This window comes from Scyliorhinus torazame, chromosome 12 (assembly GCF_047496885.1).
Source record: "Scyliorhinus torazame isolate Kashiwa2021f chromosome 12, sScyTor2.1, whole genome shotgun sequence".
NCBI lineage: Eukaryota > Metazoa > Chordata > Chondrichthyes > Carcharhiniformes > Scyliorhinidae > Scyliorhinus > Scyliorhinus torazame.
In genome coordinates this window covers 212,097,202-212,112,420 of record NC_092718.1, presented here as the reverse complement: position 1 = coordinate 212,112,420, position 15,219 = coordinate 212,097,202, and the positions used below count along the sequence as shown (strand labels likewise).

The 15,219-nt window shown below is 50.3% G+C and overlaps 1 protein-coding gene across 2 annotated transcripts in view; it reads right to left on the bottom strand.

Moving 5' to 3' along the window:
• The window catches only part of dph1 (diphthamide biosynthesis 1), a 1,014,294-nt gene that overhangs the window by 883,935 nt on the left and 115,140 nt on the right, over window positions 1-15,219 (bottom strand). For both annotated transcript variants that reach the window (XM_072469877.1, XM_072469878.1), the window contains one exon: window positions 10,269-10,332. In XM_072469877.1, coding sequence (XP_072325978.1) covers window positions 10,269-10,332 — 64 coding nt within the window. The remainder of the gene's footprint in view (window positions 1-10,268; window positions 10,333-15,219) is intronic.

Genomic DNA, 15,219 nt, shown 5'->3' with positions numbered 1-15,219 from the left:
CCTCAGTCTTAAGTGGTCGCCCCCTTATTCGGGGACTGTGCCGTCTACGTTCCAGTCTCTCCAGCCAGGGGAAACGGCCTCTCAGCAACCACCTGGTCAAGCCCCCTGAGAATTCTACACCTTCAATCAGATCAACTCTCAATCTTCTAAATCCCAGGGAATACAGGCCCATTCTACTCAATCTCTCCTGCCACGGCACCCTGGGCCAGTGCCCGGTCAATTCCAGCCCCACTTGACCGGAGTCGCAACACAAGTGAATTAATCAATAATTCTTTGAAAAATACCCAAAGTCTTTGGCCCTTGGCTGCCCAATAATTACAATCACCAGGTTTGCAAATGGCCAGTGGTTAGCACTGCTGCCTGTGGCACTGAGGACCCGGGTTCGAATCCCGGCCCTGGGTCACTGTCCGTGTGGAGTTTGTACATTCTCCCCGTGTCTGCGTGGGTCTCACCCCCACAAGCCAAGGATGTGCAGGGCAGGGGGATTGTTCACGCTAAATTGCTCCTTAATTGGGAAAAAAAATAATTGGGTACTTTAAATTTTTTTTATTTTTTTTTTAAAAAAGGTTTGTAAATGTCATGAACTGAGAGGTTATCAGGAAAGATTGAACAGGCTGGAAGGGAGAAGGCCATGAGGTGACTCGATAGAGGTTTTTAAAGATGATGAAAGGATCTTTTAGGGCAGACATAGGAAATATGTTTCCACTTGCTGGCGAGACCAGAACGAGGGGCCATAAATATGAAGTCGCCACTAATCAAATAGGGAATTCAGGAGAACATTCTTTACCTAGACAGTGGTTAGAATGTGCTATTCACTGCCACAGGGAACCGTTGAGGTGAATGGTATAGATGCAATTAAGGGGAAACTGGACAAGCACGAGAAAGAAAGGAATAGGATACATCGATGAGGTGAGAGGAGTACGGATGGGAGGATTCTGCAGTAGAACTTGGATCTGAGATATCTATTGCTATGGTGTAAATTCTTTGTAATACACTGCGACTTGCATTTGTACAGTTATTTTTAAACCACTGACAGCTCCATTCATTCTGAGGGAGCAGGCCATAGCTACTTGGGAACCACATCCGATACAATACAGGAACTTTGGTCCTCCAGGAATGGGCATCGCATTTGATAGAATCCTTGCAGTGCAGAAGGAGGCCATTCGGCCCATCGTGTCTGCACCAAACACCCCCCCCCCCGAAAGAGCACTCCACCTAAGCTCACTCCCTAGGCCCTGTCCCCATGTACCTGCGCAATGATCAAGGCCAATAACACTAAGGGGCAATTCAGCACGGCCAATCCACCTAACCTGCACACACCGGGGAGAACGTGCAAACTCCACACAGTCGCCCGAGGCCGGAATTGAACCCGAGTCCCCTGGAGCTGTGAGGCAGCAGTGCTGACCACCGCGACACCCATTCACCTGGCAGGCCGACTGGACAACCCCCCCGAGGGACGGGGAGAGGGTCGTAGGTCAGCTGCTAATTTCCGGTCCACGTGAATGGGAATAACGGCGTCCGTGTCACTTTGGGCAGAAGGGTTCCATGTTCAAAAACGAACCGGCAGGTTTGGCAATAAGGCTCAGCTGAGCCTCCAAAGAGGGATACAGTGCAAAGCATTTCTTATTCGCGGCCTCGAGGATTAGCCAAAGATTCTCAGGTAAACTGCAAACCTGCAACAAGTTCCTTCTGAAATTCCTCACGAGCATCAGAAAACACGGCACGCAACAAACTGCCTTTGGAGTCCAGTCGGTATTGTTAACGGCTATTTTGTGTACAGGAAGGTCCCATAAAGAAAAGCGAGATGACTAACTGAGTGATCTTATTTTTTATTTTTTTTGCGGGGGTATCAAAGAGGGTATTAAAGGAAGGCCGCTTCTGAAAGCAAGGGGAGATCTTTTAATCCACCTGAATTGCTGGAAAAGACAGATGGAGCCTTGGTTTAACCTCTTATCAAGAACACCACGCAGCACTTACTCAATGTCAGCCGAGATTGTGCGCTCAGGTCCTGCAGTGGGTCTTGAACCGACAACCCTCTGACTGAGAGACAACAATGCTACGAAGCGAGCAGAGCTGTATCATAATCTCAAGTTGAAAGATCTGCTCTTTGGGGAGAGAAACAAAACAAAATAGCTTACAATGGAAACCAATAAAAATCGCTTAACTTCTTGTAACCTGTCACATTACAAGATAGAAATGACATTGCAATCCCCACAGGAATAATTGGGAGAATCATCCGCCTACAGTATCAGGTGTCAGCACTTAAAAACCCTGGCAGTGCCAGATATTGTCAAATTATGACTTATATTCCATTATATTCCATTAATGTCTTTGTTTTGGATACAATAAACTTACAAAGCAACATGTGCGTGAATTCTGCACTGTCAGAGGTGCTAACATCCAGATGAGACATTAAACCGAGGCCTCCACCTGCCCTCTCAGGCGGGCATTAACGGATCCCATTTCGAGGAAGAGCCCAAGAGTTGTCCCCTGTGGCCTGGCTGACATTTATCTCTCAGCATCATTGCGAAATCAGATTATTGGGCCGTTACCGCATTGCTGCTTGTGGGAGCTTGCTGTGTGACAATTAGCGGCTATATTTCCGACACTACAACAATTGCCCGCGGGCTGACTTTGAAAATGTTTAGGGCAAAAGTTTGCTTCCCTCAATGGCTTGCGGCAGCGATTCCAACTTGAGAAATTCCCAAGACTTTTGGATGCCGGAGAAAGCCTCAATTAATTCTATCATGAACCTTCAGTGTCCTGAGGTCCTTTGATCAGTTAGCGGATTTTCTTCTGCCCCGACACTGGTCTTTCCCCGAGATCACAAAATGAACAGATTCGGAGGATCAGGCAGCTTCTTTGAATTCTGGTTTTTGAGGGAGGAAGCATGCAAAGTGTGGACTGTTGCTCCTCGATGATATGTGTCTCACACATCAAACAACAGGCCTCTCTCTCTCTCCCTCCGCATCTGTGAAATCAATTTTCATTTGCAAATAACCTAAGGCCAGAAACATGCATCTCAATCGGACAGGGTCCCTCGTGTCCTCACCTTTAACCCCACCAGTCTCTGCATTTGAAGGATCATCCTCCGCCAGTTCTGCCAACTCCAGCATGATGCCACCACCGAACACATCTTCCCCTTCACTCCCCCGGTCAGCATTCCGCAGGGACCGTTCCCTCCAGGATACCCTGGTCCACTCCTCCATCGCCCCCAACACCTCACCTCCTTCCCATGCAACCGCAGAAGGTGCGACACCTGCCTCTTTATCTCCCCCCTGCTCATCATCCCAGGGCCTAAACACTCTTTTCAGGTGAGGCAGCGCTTCACGTGCACCTCCTTCAATCTGGTCCATTGCAGGCACTGCTCCCAATGCGATCTACTCTACATTGGGGAGACTAAACGCAGACTGGGTGACTGCTTTGCAGAACACCTTTGATCCGTCCACAAGCAGGGCCCAGACCTTCCTGTCGCTGCCATTTCAACTCAACGTCCTGCTCACATGTCCACATGCCCGTCCTTGGCCTGCTGCAATGTTCCAGTGAAGCCCAACGCGAACTGGAGGAATAGCACCTCATCTTCCAATTAGGCAATTTACAGCCTTCCGGACTTAACATGGAGTTTAACAACTTCAGACTGTGAACTCTCTCCTCCACCTTCACCCCATTTGTATTTCTATCAATTTAACCATCAATCCCCCCTTTCCATCTTGTTTCTCCCTTACCACCGTCTCCCCTGCCCCAACTCACCCCACAATGGCCGTCTGTTCCCTGTTCCAGATTTTCCTTTGACACATTGCTTACCTTTGCTCTGCCATTAGCACATTCTTTCTTAAAAATAAATTTAGAGTACCCAATTCATTTTTCCAATTAAGGGGCAATTTAGCGTGGCCAATTCACCTACCCTGCGCATCTTTGGGTTGTGGGGGCTGATGTGTTCTATGAGTTGGTTTAACACTGACTGCAACTGGATGCAGTGAGACTAGAAACAGGCTTCCGGTCCAACACTGTTTTATTGAACCAGCTGATTGCTGTACATAATCTGCTGTGGGTTGACACTCTATTAATCCAAACTGATAACCTCTGCCTGGCTTGACCAGACTGGCTCTCTGTCACATGGAGACGGTGCTCACTGCACTGTGCACCCTGACTATCTCTGTAGCTGTATCCAGTGAGAAGAGGCAGAGTCTTGATGCCTTGTGTGTTTTATAGCGGTGGTGTCCCCTGCAGTGTGCTGTCTGGTGATTGGTTGTTCTGTGTCCCGTGTGTTTATTGGTTATTCCGTGTGTCAGTCACTGTCTGTCTGTATCTCATTATATACACACGAGTGGATATTATGACAGGGCAAAACCCACGCAGACACGGGGAGAATGTGCAAACTCCACACGGGTGCCATTTGCACATTCTGACCTCTTAATGCACCACTATCAGCGCCCTGCTTAGCCATGATCACCACCATTTACATTCCCTTTGTCCACGACAGCTCTGTCAATCTCTCCCTAGCCTCCACCAATCACTGGCCCTCTACCCTGCCCTCTTTCCCCTCCCCAACAGTGTAAATCTCATCCTTTCAGTTCTCCCTAGCTCTGAAGAGTCACGCAGATTCGAAACGTTAGCTGCCTTCTCCGCCTACGGATGCGGTCAGACCCGCTGGGTTTTCCAGCATTTTTTGTTTTTGTTTCAGATTCCAGAATCCGCAGCAATTTGCTTTTATCTCAATCGTCCTGCCTTGGTCAACCGCGGCACAGCGGATAGGCTACTGTGTTAGTAACCTAGAGACGGCGATTTCAAATCCTACCATAGCGGTTCGAGGGTTTAAATTAACTTTATCGTACAACTCCGAAAGCTTCTCATTTTATTTTCCAGTCACTGATGGACCCACACTTTCAGCCTTTTGACCTCAAGACTTCCATCATTCGCAGATTAGTCTCCGTCTCAGGGTGAGCTGCAGATAGGCGCAATATAAATTAATAAACAATAGAGCACAGGAGGCAATTCGGCCCATCGTGAAAGCGCCTGCTCCTTGGTGGGAGCCATCCAATTATTCCCACTGCCCTGATCTTTGCGTTTTACCCTTTTGAAATGTTAATTAAACTGTGGCTCATTAACTAAAGTAAATTCGCCATAGCCCCAGATGACCACAGGCTGCTTTCGCCTTTGAGGGGGAGAGCTGAGGGTCACCACACCTCAGCAAGGGGCAAGGCTGAGAAGGCAGGTCCTTCATGAATAACCTCAGCCGGAACGGGAATTGAACCCGCGCTGCTGGCCTCGAACCAGCTGTCCAGCCAACTAGGCTAAACCGGCTCATGACCTAACAATGATATTAAAGGTATATCTGGTCAGACTAGTGGAAATGTGCATTAGGGACAGGCAGACTTTGTTGAGAGACTGAAAGGCAGAGCGCTACTACGTCTGCTGGTTTATTTTCCATTACCCGATACAACAGTTTGGCAGAATACTTCAAAACCAGAACTTACAAACAATCGCCAAGATGTAGCTGCCCCGGCAGATCTTTTCTGTACTCCTGGAACCTCCCTCCCTCCACGCCGTGTCCTTGAAGCAGCTGCGGTGGGCAAGAGATTGTTGTCCACCTCCTTGTGGAATTGGCCTTTGCAAAGAAGGCCTGGAGAGAGGCGAGGTGGTTTTTGGTCGTGGTTCATCCCGAGCAGCTCCGTGACGCAGGATTCTCCGCTCTGGGTTTTTCCCAGGGAGGCACTCTGAGATGCATACCAACAGTTGATGGAGGACCATCAACTCGGTAAAAGACGCTTGTTGGTCTGCTAAAAACTTCCTGGTCTTCCAGTGCAAACAGGTGCCCCCGACTGAGCGATGCAGAGCGCCATATTCCGAGGTCCAGGTCCTTGTGCTGAGGGACACACTGAAGGTTGGTGCAGTTGCCACAGAATCGCGAAAGATCACTGTCTAAGGCCTGGAGGGGCTGGGAACTGGGTAAAGCCCCTCAGGCGGTTAGGTATGACATATAGTGTGTAGCTTCTGACTTTGTACGGAGTAGCTTCCATACTCGAGCTGCTACTTGAGCACTTTATGTAATGGCAAATTTGAACTGTGTAACGTACCTTTACAAACTTTATGAATAAAGCATAATTTTGGCACAAAGATTATACAACACAATATAGATGATAGCCATGAGCAAGGGGAGCGGCTTCTGTACTCGAGCTGCTACTTGCCTCAAAGTCAGAAGGTTGTCTGTTTGTGCCTCAATATTGATCTAAGCATAGAATCCAAGATGACAGCTCGGTGCTGAGCAGAGAGAGTGCCGCATTGTTGGGGTGGTATATTGGACTGAGGTCCTGTCTGTCCATACACGGACTCAAGGCACCATTCGCGGATGGGCAGGGAGTTCTCCTAGTATCTTGGCCAACATTCCTCCCCCAGCCAACAGCACCCAAAACCACTGGAACGGGTCACAGTTACTTTGTTGCTGCTTGCGGAGTTGCGTTGCACTGTCGTGTCTGCCTGCAGAACAGCAACAGCCGCGCTTCACAGAAACTCATGGCACGAGGAACGAACGTTAAACCGTGGAACCAAAACACCCGGAGGTCTCCATGGTGTCCTGGACAGTGTCTATTCCTCAATCAACAACGCAGAAACCAGATCATTATCACATCTCTGTTTGTGGGAGCTTGCCGTGCACAAACAGGCTGCCACGTATTCTGGATGACAGCACTGACTACAATTCCAAAAGGACTTGGGGACCGATCTCCCTCCCACATCTAAAGCTGTAGCAGCCCGCCGTCATCCCAATCGCTTCTTTTATTTCAGCTGCTCCTCTTAAACAAACGAGTATGCTTGGATGGGCCGTGAGTAGCAGAGTCATCAATTACTGCGAGGTACGAGGTACGTTACTTTGCTGCATCAAGTCAAATTAACCAGCAGATCACTGCAGAAGCAAAGCACTGCAGGTGCTGGAGATCTGAAACAGGAACAGAGGGAGGCTGGAGAGGCCCGACAGGTGGAGAGAGCAACACTTCACGTTTCAGGTCGATGAGCTTTTGTCACAACTGTGCCACACAGTCCACAATAAAACCGCACAGCCGGACTCTCAGAACACTTGCGCAGCACTCAACATTTTTTTTTTTGCAATGCTAGAAACTGACCATCCAATTCCAACGTCACTCTCATAAACTTTCTTTTCTAAAGTGGTCACAACTGCAATCATGCTCGTCGGATTCTGACCGGCGCTCACCGAACCATCTCAGACTCTAATGGCCTCCTTCCCTGGCTCTCAAACCATTGAGGGGCCGAAAGGCCCGCTCCTCATTCGTACATTTGTATCTATAGCCTCCTCACGTATCTCACGCTTCCTTACAACCCAGAGGCTAGAGAGGTCCGATTTTGATGTCATCCAACAATTATTTGGGATTTAGGAATTATAACAATAGGAGGCGATTCAGCCCCTCTAGCCTCCTCCACAATTCAAGTCAACCACTGCTGGCTCTGTAACCCCCCTAAATATCCCTTGACTAACAAACATATGTTTAGAAATGTTTAATTGGTCCCCGAGCCCCCAACTCGTTTTATTTGGTATTTGGGGGGGGGGGGGGGGGGGGGGGGGGGGTGTGAAGTGCTTCCTCACATTCCCCCCCTGAACAGGCAAGCTCTCATTTTCAGCTTATGGCCCCTTGTTCTGGACCTTGGGGAGACGGTGGCATAGGTGGCACTGTCGCTGGACTAGTAATTAGGAGACGCAGAGTGATGCTTTGGGGAACCCGGTTCGAATCCCGCCAGGGAAGCTGGTGAAAGCTGAATTCAATAAAAATCTGGAATTAATCTGGTGATCATGAAAACATTGTCGATTGTCATAAAAACCCATCTGGTTCACTCATGTCCTTTAGGGAAGGAAATCTGCCGTCCTTACCTGGTCCGGCCTACATGTGACTCCAGACCCACGGCAATGTGGTTGATGTTTAAATGCCCTCAGAGACGGGCAATAAATGCGGGCCCAGCCAGCAACTCCCACATGGACGAATAAAAAAACTCCCCTCAACTCTATCTACCCCACCAAATATATTAGTCATCTTAAACTCTTCATTAAATCACCTTTGCACCTTTGATACAAGGTCAGTCAATGCAAACTGATCCTGCTGCCTAAAATGTCAAAACTGAGATTGGTAAATGTTATTTTTCTGATTAAGGGTTACAGAACCAAGGAATTAAGATGTAGATCGCCCATGATTGAACTGGATGTTGGAACAAGTTAAAGGGGTTAAATGGCCTCACTTACAATGAGGTAATGCCCTAGGTCACCAATAATAACCTATAATATCAGGTTGTTCTCCCAAGCTCCTGTACGAGATGACAATCTTCCAGCTCTGCATAAACAGCTGAGGTGAAACATTCTTCCTCCTCTTTGCGATTAGTGTTGAAATCAGGAATCATTTCACCATTTCCAAATTCCTGATAAAGACATTTTTACATTTTTCAGTTACCCCACCCAAAGGCTACAGGCTTCATAGACTTCATAGAATCCCTACAGTACGCAAGGTGGCCATTCGGCCCAACAGGTCTGCACCGACCCCCCCAAAGGAGCATCCCGACCTAGGCCCACTCCCCTGCTTTATTGCTGTAACTCCATCTAACCTGTACATCTTTGGACTGTGGGAGAAAACCCACACAGACACGGGGAGAAAGTGCAAACTCCACAGTCACCGAGGCTGGAACTCAACGAGGGTCCCTGGTGCTGTGAGGCAGCAGTGCTAACCTCTGTGCCACCCTTCCCCCCCCCCCCCCCCACCCCCACCCATGGCATAATTTGGCAGAATTATCCAGTTAGTCCCAGTCCTTTGCCTCAGTCCTGCAAACTTCACTCTTCCAGTATTCCTCCAATCCCCTTTTGAACATTCCTCCTGAAGGGGCAGCACGGTGGCGCAGTGGTTAGCACTGCTGCCTCACGGCACCGAGGACCCGGGTTCGATCCCGGCCCCGAGTCACTGTCCGTGTGAAGCTTGCACATTCTTCCCGTGTCTGGAGTGGGTCTCACCCCCACAACGCAAAAAGATGTGCCGGGTAGGTGTGTTGGCCATACTAAGTTGCCCCTTAATTGGGGAAAAAAAGAGAATTGGGTACACTAAATTTATTCAAATAAAGTTCCTCCTCTATCTCCTCTTCCAGGTCGTGCATTCCAGATCACAGCAACATGCCGTGTAGAATTGTTTTTCCTGAAGTTGCCTCTGGTCCTGTTGCCCATTTCCTTGAATCCGTGGCCAATCCTTCCGTCACTGGAAACAAAACATCCCCACTCATTGAGTTATTAAAATAAAATCTGCTTTATATAAGGCTGTCGTGTGATCCAATGCTGCCACTGGTTTGCAGGGAAGAAGTCAAATCCCTTTTTGATTGTATGGAATTCAGGATTTCCCCCAATGTTTTGTGGGATGACATTCCCATCATTCTTTTTTTTTTTTGTTTGTTTCCCCGTGAAAATGGAATGTGTTGCAATGGCTTTGCCGAGTATTCCACAAGTGGTATTCACACACAGTCACTTTTTGAATCCAGTAAGAAGTCTTACAACACCAGCTTAAAGTCCAACAGGTTTGTTTTGATGTCACTAGCTTTCGGAGCGCTGCTCCTTCCTCAGGTGAATGAGGAGGTATGTTCCAGAAACTTATTTTGAATCAGGTAACTGCTAAATCAAATCCTGCTTTGATAACTTGGGTTTCTCTCCCTTGTTTCAAGGACAACGTCCTGTAATTCCTGACATCGGAATTAAAGAGCCGTTATGTCCATTCCCCATCCCACACAGCCCAGCTCCAGCCTTCAAACGGCACTGGAAAATTCCCCCCATCAAGGGGGACTCGGCAGCAACAACGAATGCAACATTACATGTTTACCGTCTGCTACACCTTACAGTTATTTGTCCTGTGAGTGAAGTGAAGGTGGCAGCTATGTCTCCAGGGTTCAACTATGACAAATATAAACCACTCAAAGCTTCCCTTTCACAGTTTATGACATTGAACATGTAGCCCATTATCTTCTCTTTAATTCTTCAGCTAATTAGGAACCAAATTGAGTCATTGACAAAGCTGTGAATTGTAACACCTTGACCCATTACCGCCCTGTAAACTTGATGGAAGAAATAACCATCTGACCAAACACATCATCCTTAACAACAGACAAACCCAAGCAACTGAGTCCTACATTCTCCACAAGTGCGATGTCTACTCAGATCGCCTTTAATTACTTACAAGCCCAAACTGGCCCGGTGGATTGCTGCTCAAAGCTGTTAATTTAATGAGTTGTTGTCCTACCTTTCGATGATATCAGCAATCGCGCAGGCAAACATCAGGAGTCCTTCAGGCATCTGCAGGGCGACTAAGCGAGACATGGAAAACAGAATTTAAAAAAAAAACAGTTGCTTTGGATTTTTCTATTTGTGGTCTCGATGGGTGAAGTGTCGGAGAGCGACAGTGCTGAAAATCATTGGTTCCTCCTCCCCACATTCTCCCCGTCTTCACATTATCTCGCAGTCCGAGTGACCCTTTCCTAGGACTTGACAACTGTTGACCGCTTGTGTACCTCATGGTTGCAGCTCCAACACTTAAAAGTAGCCTGAGATCACAGGGGCAGCACGGTAGCATAGTGGTTAGCACAATTGCTTCACAGCTCCAGGGTCCCAGGTTCGATTCCCGGCTTGGGTCACTGCCTGTGCGGAGTCTGCACGTCCTCCCCGTGTCTGCGTGGGTTTCCTCCGGGTGCTCCGGTTTCCTCCCACAGTCAAAAGATGTGCAGGTTAGGCGGATTGGCCGTGATAAATTGCCCTTAGTGACCAAAATTGACCTAAGTGTTGGGTGGGGTTACTGGGTTATGGGGATAGGGTGGAGGTGTTGACCTTGGGTAGGGTGCTCTTTTCAAGAGCCGGTGCAGACTCGATGGGCCGAATGGCCTCCTTCTGCACTGTAAATTCTATGATTCTATCATCCAGCACAATGCGGCACGTTTCACTGGCACCCCATCCACCACCCCCACCATAGACTCACAGCAGCTGCCGTGTGTACCACTAAGCCTCCTTTAACAGAGCCGTCCAAACCCGCGACCTCTACCACCTCGAAGAACAAGTACAGCAAACGCATGGGAACACCGCAACTTGGAGATTTGCCTCCAGGTCACACAGCACCCTGACTTGGGAGTATCCAATTCTTTTATTCCAATGAAGGGGCAATTTTAGTGTGGCCAATCCACCTACCCTGCACATCATTTTGGGTTGTGGGGGTGAGACCCACGCAGACACAGGGAGAACATGCAAACTCCACACGGGCAGTGACCCGGGGCGGGGATCGAACCCGTGTCCTCAGCGCCGCGAGGCAGCAGTGCTAACTACTATCGGTGGGTCAAAATCCTGGAACTCCCTCCCTAACAGCACAGTGGGTGTACCTGCACCATACAGACTGCAGCAGCTCAAGAAGGCAGCTCACCACCACTCGAGGGCAATTGGGGATGGGTAACAATGCTGGTCGAGCCAGCAACACCCACATTCCGTGAAAAAACAAAAAGCTCTATACACACACATTGACAGGAGCTCCTGAACTGCTCCCCCAGGCTGGTCATGGGGAAGCCATGTCACGTTTCACCTGGGTTAATGTGTTGCCATTGCTGATTGCAAAGAAAGAAAATGTGTCGCTCATGTTCAAATTTCAACTCAGTGAGATGACACTTAGATTATAGAGGAGGCAAAGATTCACAACCTTGTATGCAATATTTACAAAGCAATGACACAGATAACAGCTTACTTCGATAAAATGCCATCCCTCGTTTGCTTGTCAATCACCAACTCATTTAACTGTATAACTGCAGTTCTGTCTTTCCACCTCCTCCAATAACTTGTTGCGAATTTAACATAAAACAACAGTGCCAGGCTCTTGATCAGAAACGGATACTCAGTCGGAGCAGATCTTACATGGGGAGACTGTAATGACAAAGGCTGGTTCAGAAGAGGGCCTAAAGGAACATGGTGTGACACAGTGGTTAGCACTGCTGCCGCACAGCGCCAGGGACCCGGGTTCAATTCCGGCCTCGGGTGACTGTCCGTGTGGAGTTTGCACGTTCTCCCCCGTGTCTGCGTGGGTTTCCGCCGGGTGCTCTGGTTTCCGCCCAAATTCCAAAGACGTGCCGGTTAGGTGGATTGGCCATGCAAAATTTCCCTTAGTGTCCAAAGGTGTGCAGGTTAGATGGGGTTACGGGTGGGGGAGTGGGCCCAGATAAGGTGCTCTTTCCGAGGGTCGGTGCAGACTCGATCGGCCGAATAGCCTCCTTCTGCACTGTAGGAATTCTATGCTCTGAAAGGGATTGAGGAGGGAATCCCCTCCCGAAACTTCTCCAATTCTCTCGCGCAACGCTGACAGCACGGAAGGAGGCCATTCAGCCGGTCGGGTCTGTGCTGGCTCCCGGCAAGAGAAGCTCAACTAAGTGCACTCTCCTGCCTTTTTCTCTCAGGCCCTGCAAGTTGCTTTCTCACCAATGAAGGCGAACCGTGGGCCCTACAGCTCTGACCAAAAGGCCATTCGCTCTAATATCTCCTTGGGCGGCTCGGTGTCCTGTTTGGTCACTTGTGTGAAGCACCCTGGGACATTTTGTTACATTAAATGTACCACATGGGTCGCAGTGGCTCACGGAGCCGGCCACTAGCATCCTTTCAAAAACCTTTTGGGATGAACGACACACCCGGTACAGCAAACCTAAATATAGGCTTTTCACTCTTACTTCCCAGCTCTGTGCAATCAGTGAGACTTCACATCCACACACCCCGAATGGAGCCGAGTTCTCTTTTCAAAGGTGCCAATTGTGAACCGACGGTCACAGCTGCGACTGGCAAGTGTTACATCCTGGCAGCGAGGGGGCTGGGAAAGGCTGTGCAGCCCAAGAGAAAACCGCAATGAACGCTGGATTGCAGACTGTGGGTGTGTGTGTGTGTGTGTATATGAAACCCCGCACACAATACACTGCAATCCTCCTTGGGAACTCAGGCATGTGCGTTTATACCAACGTATGATTTAGGAGCGGAAGGAGGCCACTCGGCCCCTCGAGCCCTGCTCCGCCATTCAATAAGATCATGGCTGATCTGATTGTGACCTCAACCCCACATTCCTGCCTAACCCCCGATAACATTTCACTCCCTGGTTAATCTAGAATCTAGCTCGCTCTGCCTTAAAAATAGTTAAAGACTCTGCTCCCACTACCCTTTGAGCTCCAAGGACGCAAAACCCTCCCAGAGAAAAAAAATCTCCTCATCTCTGTCGTACAGAGCATCCCCTTATATAGTTTTTATAAATTTAGAGCACCCAAATATTTTTCTTTTCCAATTAAGGGGCAATTTAGCGTGGCCAATCCATCCACCCTGCACATCTTTGGGTTGTGGGGGTGAAACCCACGCAGGCACGGGGAGAATGTGCAAACTCCACACGGACAGTGACCCGGGGCCGGGATTCGAACCCGGGTCGTCAGCGCCGCAGTCCCAGTGCTAACCACTGCGCCGCGTGCCGCCCCCCATCCCCTGAATTTTAAACAGTGACCGCTAATTCTAGATTCTCCCACAAGTGGAAACATCCTCTCCGCATCCACCCTGTCAAAAAACTCCTCGGGATCCTTTTCTCAAAAAATATTTTTATTGAAGGTGTTTTCATATAGAAACAAACCCCAGAGAAACAGCAGCAACATTAACACACAGCATGCAATAACCATATCTAAACAGCCCCCCCCCCCCCCCACTGACGCTTTAAACTCCCTGGAAAAGTTGATGAACAATCTCCACCTCGAGAAGAATCTCTCCTCTGAACCCCTGATAGCCCGCCCCCGCCCCGCCCCCGCCCGAGGCGGCTCAGGGTCCTGCCACCCAAGCGATATCTACCTCCGGGCTAGCAAGGAGGCAAAGGCCTCTCTGCACACCCCCCTTCTGCACTGTATGTTCCATGTTCTAACTCCACAAAACTCCCCCCAACAAACACCGCCCACTTCCTAATCTTTGCGATGTTTGCTGCCCCACAGTAATTCTGCAGATTTGGCACCACTAGCAGCAACCCCCCCCCCCATCCCACCACAATCGCCAAATTCATAAACCCCCGCAACTCCTTTGCCATCGCCGACACCGTCCGAGACCTGGGACATGACATGAGTCCGACACGGTATTAAAGTACCCCCCCCCCACCGGCCCCCGTCCCCAGCCCCCAAGATGGCCGCCGCCAACTCCCCTTAACCAACTGCGCCACTCCAACTCAGCCCACGTCAGCTCCCCGCCCCCCCCCCCACCAGCCCACCCCAACCCATCGGCCCTCCTAACCCTCCCCCCCCCCCCCAACCAGCCCACCCCAACCCATCGGCCCTCCAACCCTCCCTCCCCCAGCCCACCCCAACCCATCGGCCCTCCTAACCTCCCCCCCCACCCCCCCCCCCCCACCAGCCCACCCCACCCCACCGGCCCTCCAACCCTCCCTCCCCCACCCAACCCCATCGGCCCTCCTAACCCTCCCCCCCCCCCAACCAGCCCACCCCAACCCATCGGCCCTCCAACCCTCCCTCCCCCAGCCCACCCCAACCCATCGGCCCTCCTAACCACCCCCCCACCCCCCCCCCCCCACCAGCCCACCCCACCCCATCGGCCCTCCAACCCTCCCTCCCCCACCCCACCCCATCGGCCCTCCTAACCCTCCCCCCCTCCCCTACCCCACCATATCCCCAAACCATCTGCCTTCCTAGATGTCCCCCCCCATCCACAAACAAAGAAAACCACCTCCACCCAACCACCCTGCCCCCTCCACACATCTATCCCCCCCACACATCACCCCTGTCAACTAGCCTAACCGCTAGCACAGTGGCCCCCACCCGAAGTAACCACCTTCCCCCCCCCAACCCCCACCCCCTCCCATAACGTCATTCCGCATCCCCCATATCGAGCCTCCCCCCCCCTCCCATAACGTCATTCCGCATCCCCCCATATCGAGCCACCCCCCCCTCCCATAACGTCATTCCGCATCCCCCATATCGAGCCTTCTGCCCTCCCTGGCTCCGCCACCGCACCGTCTCTCCCACCAACCCACCGCCGGCCATTCCCCAGCCAAAGACCTACCTATCCCAAATCCTAACTGTCGGCGGGTAGACAGAGAGTGTACATTATGGGAGTACAGATACAGAGAGTGTACATTATGGGAGTACAGATACAGAGAGTGTACATTATGGGAGTACAGATACAGAGAGTGTACATTATGGGAG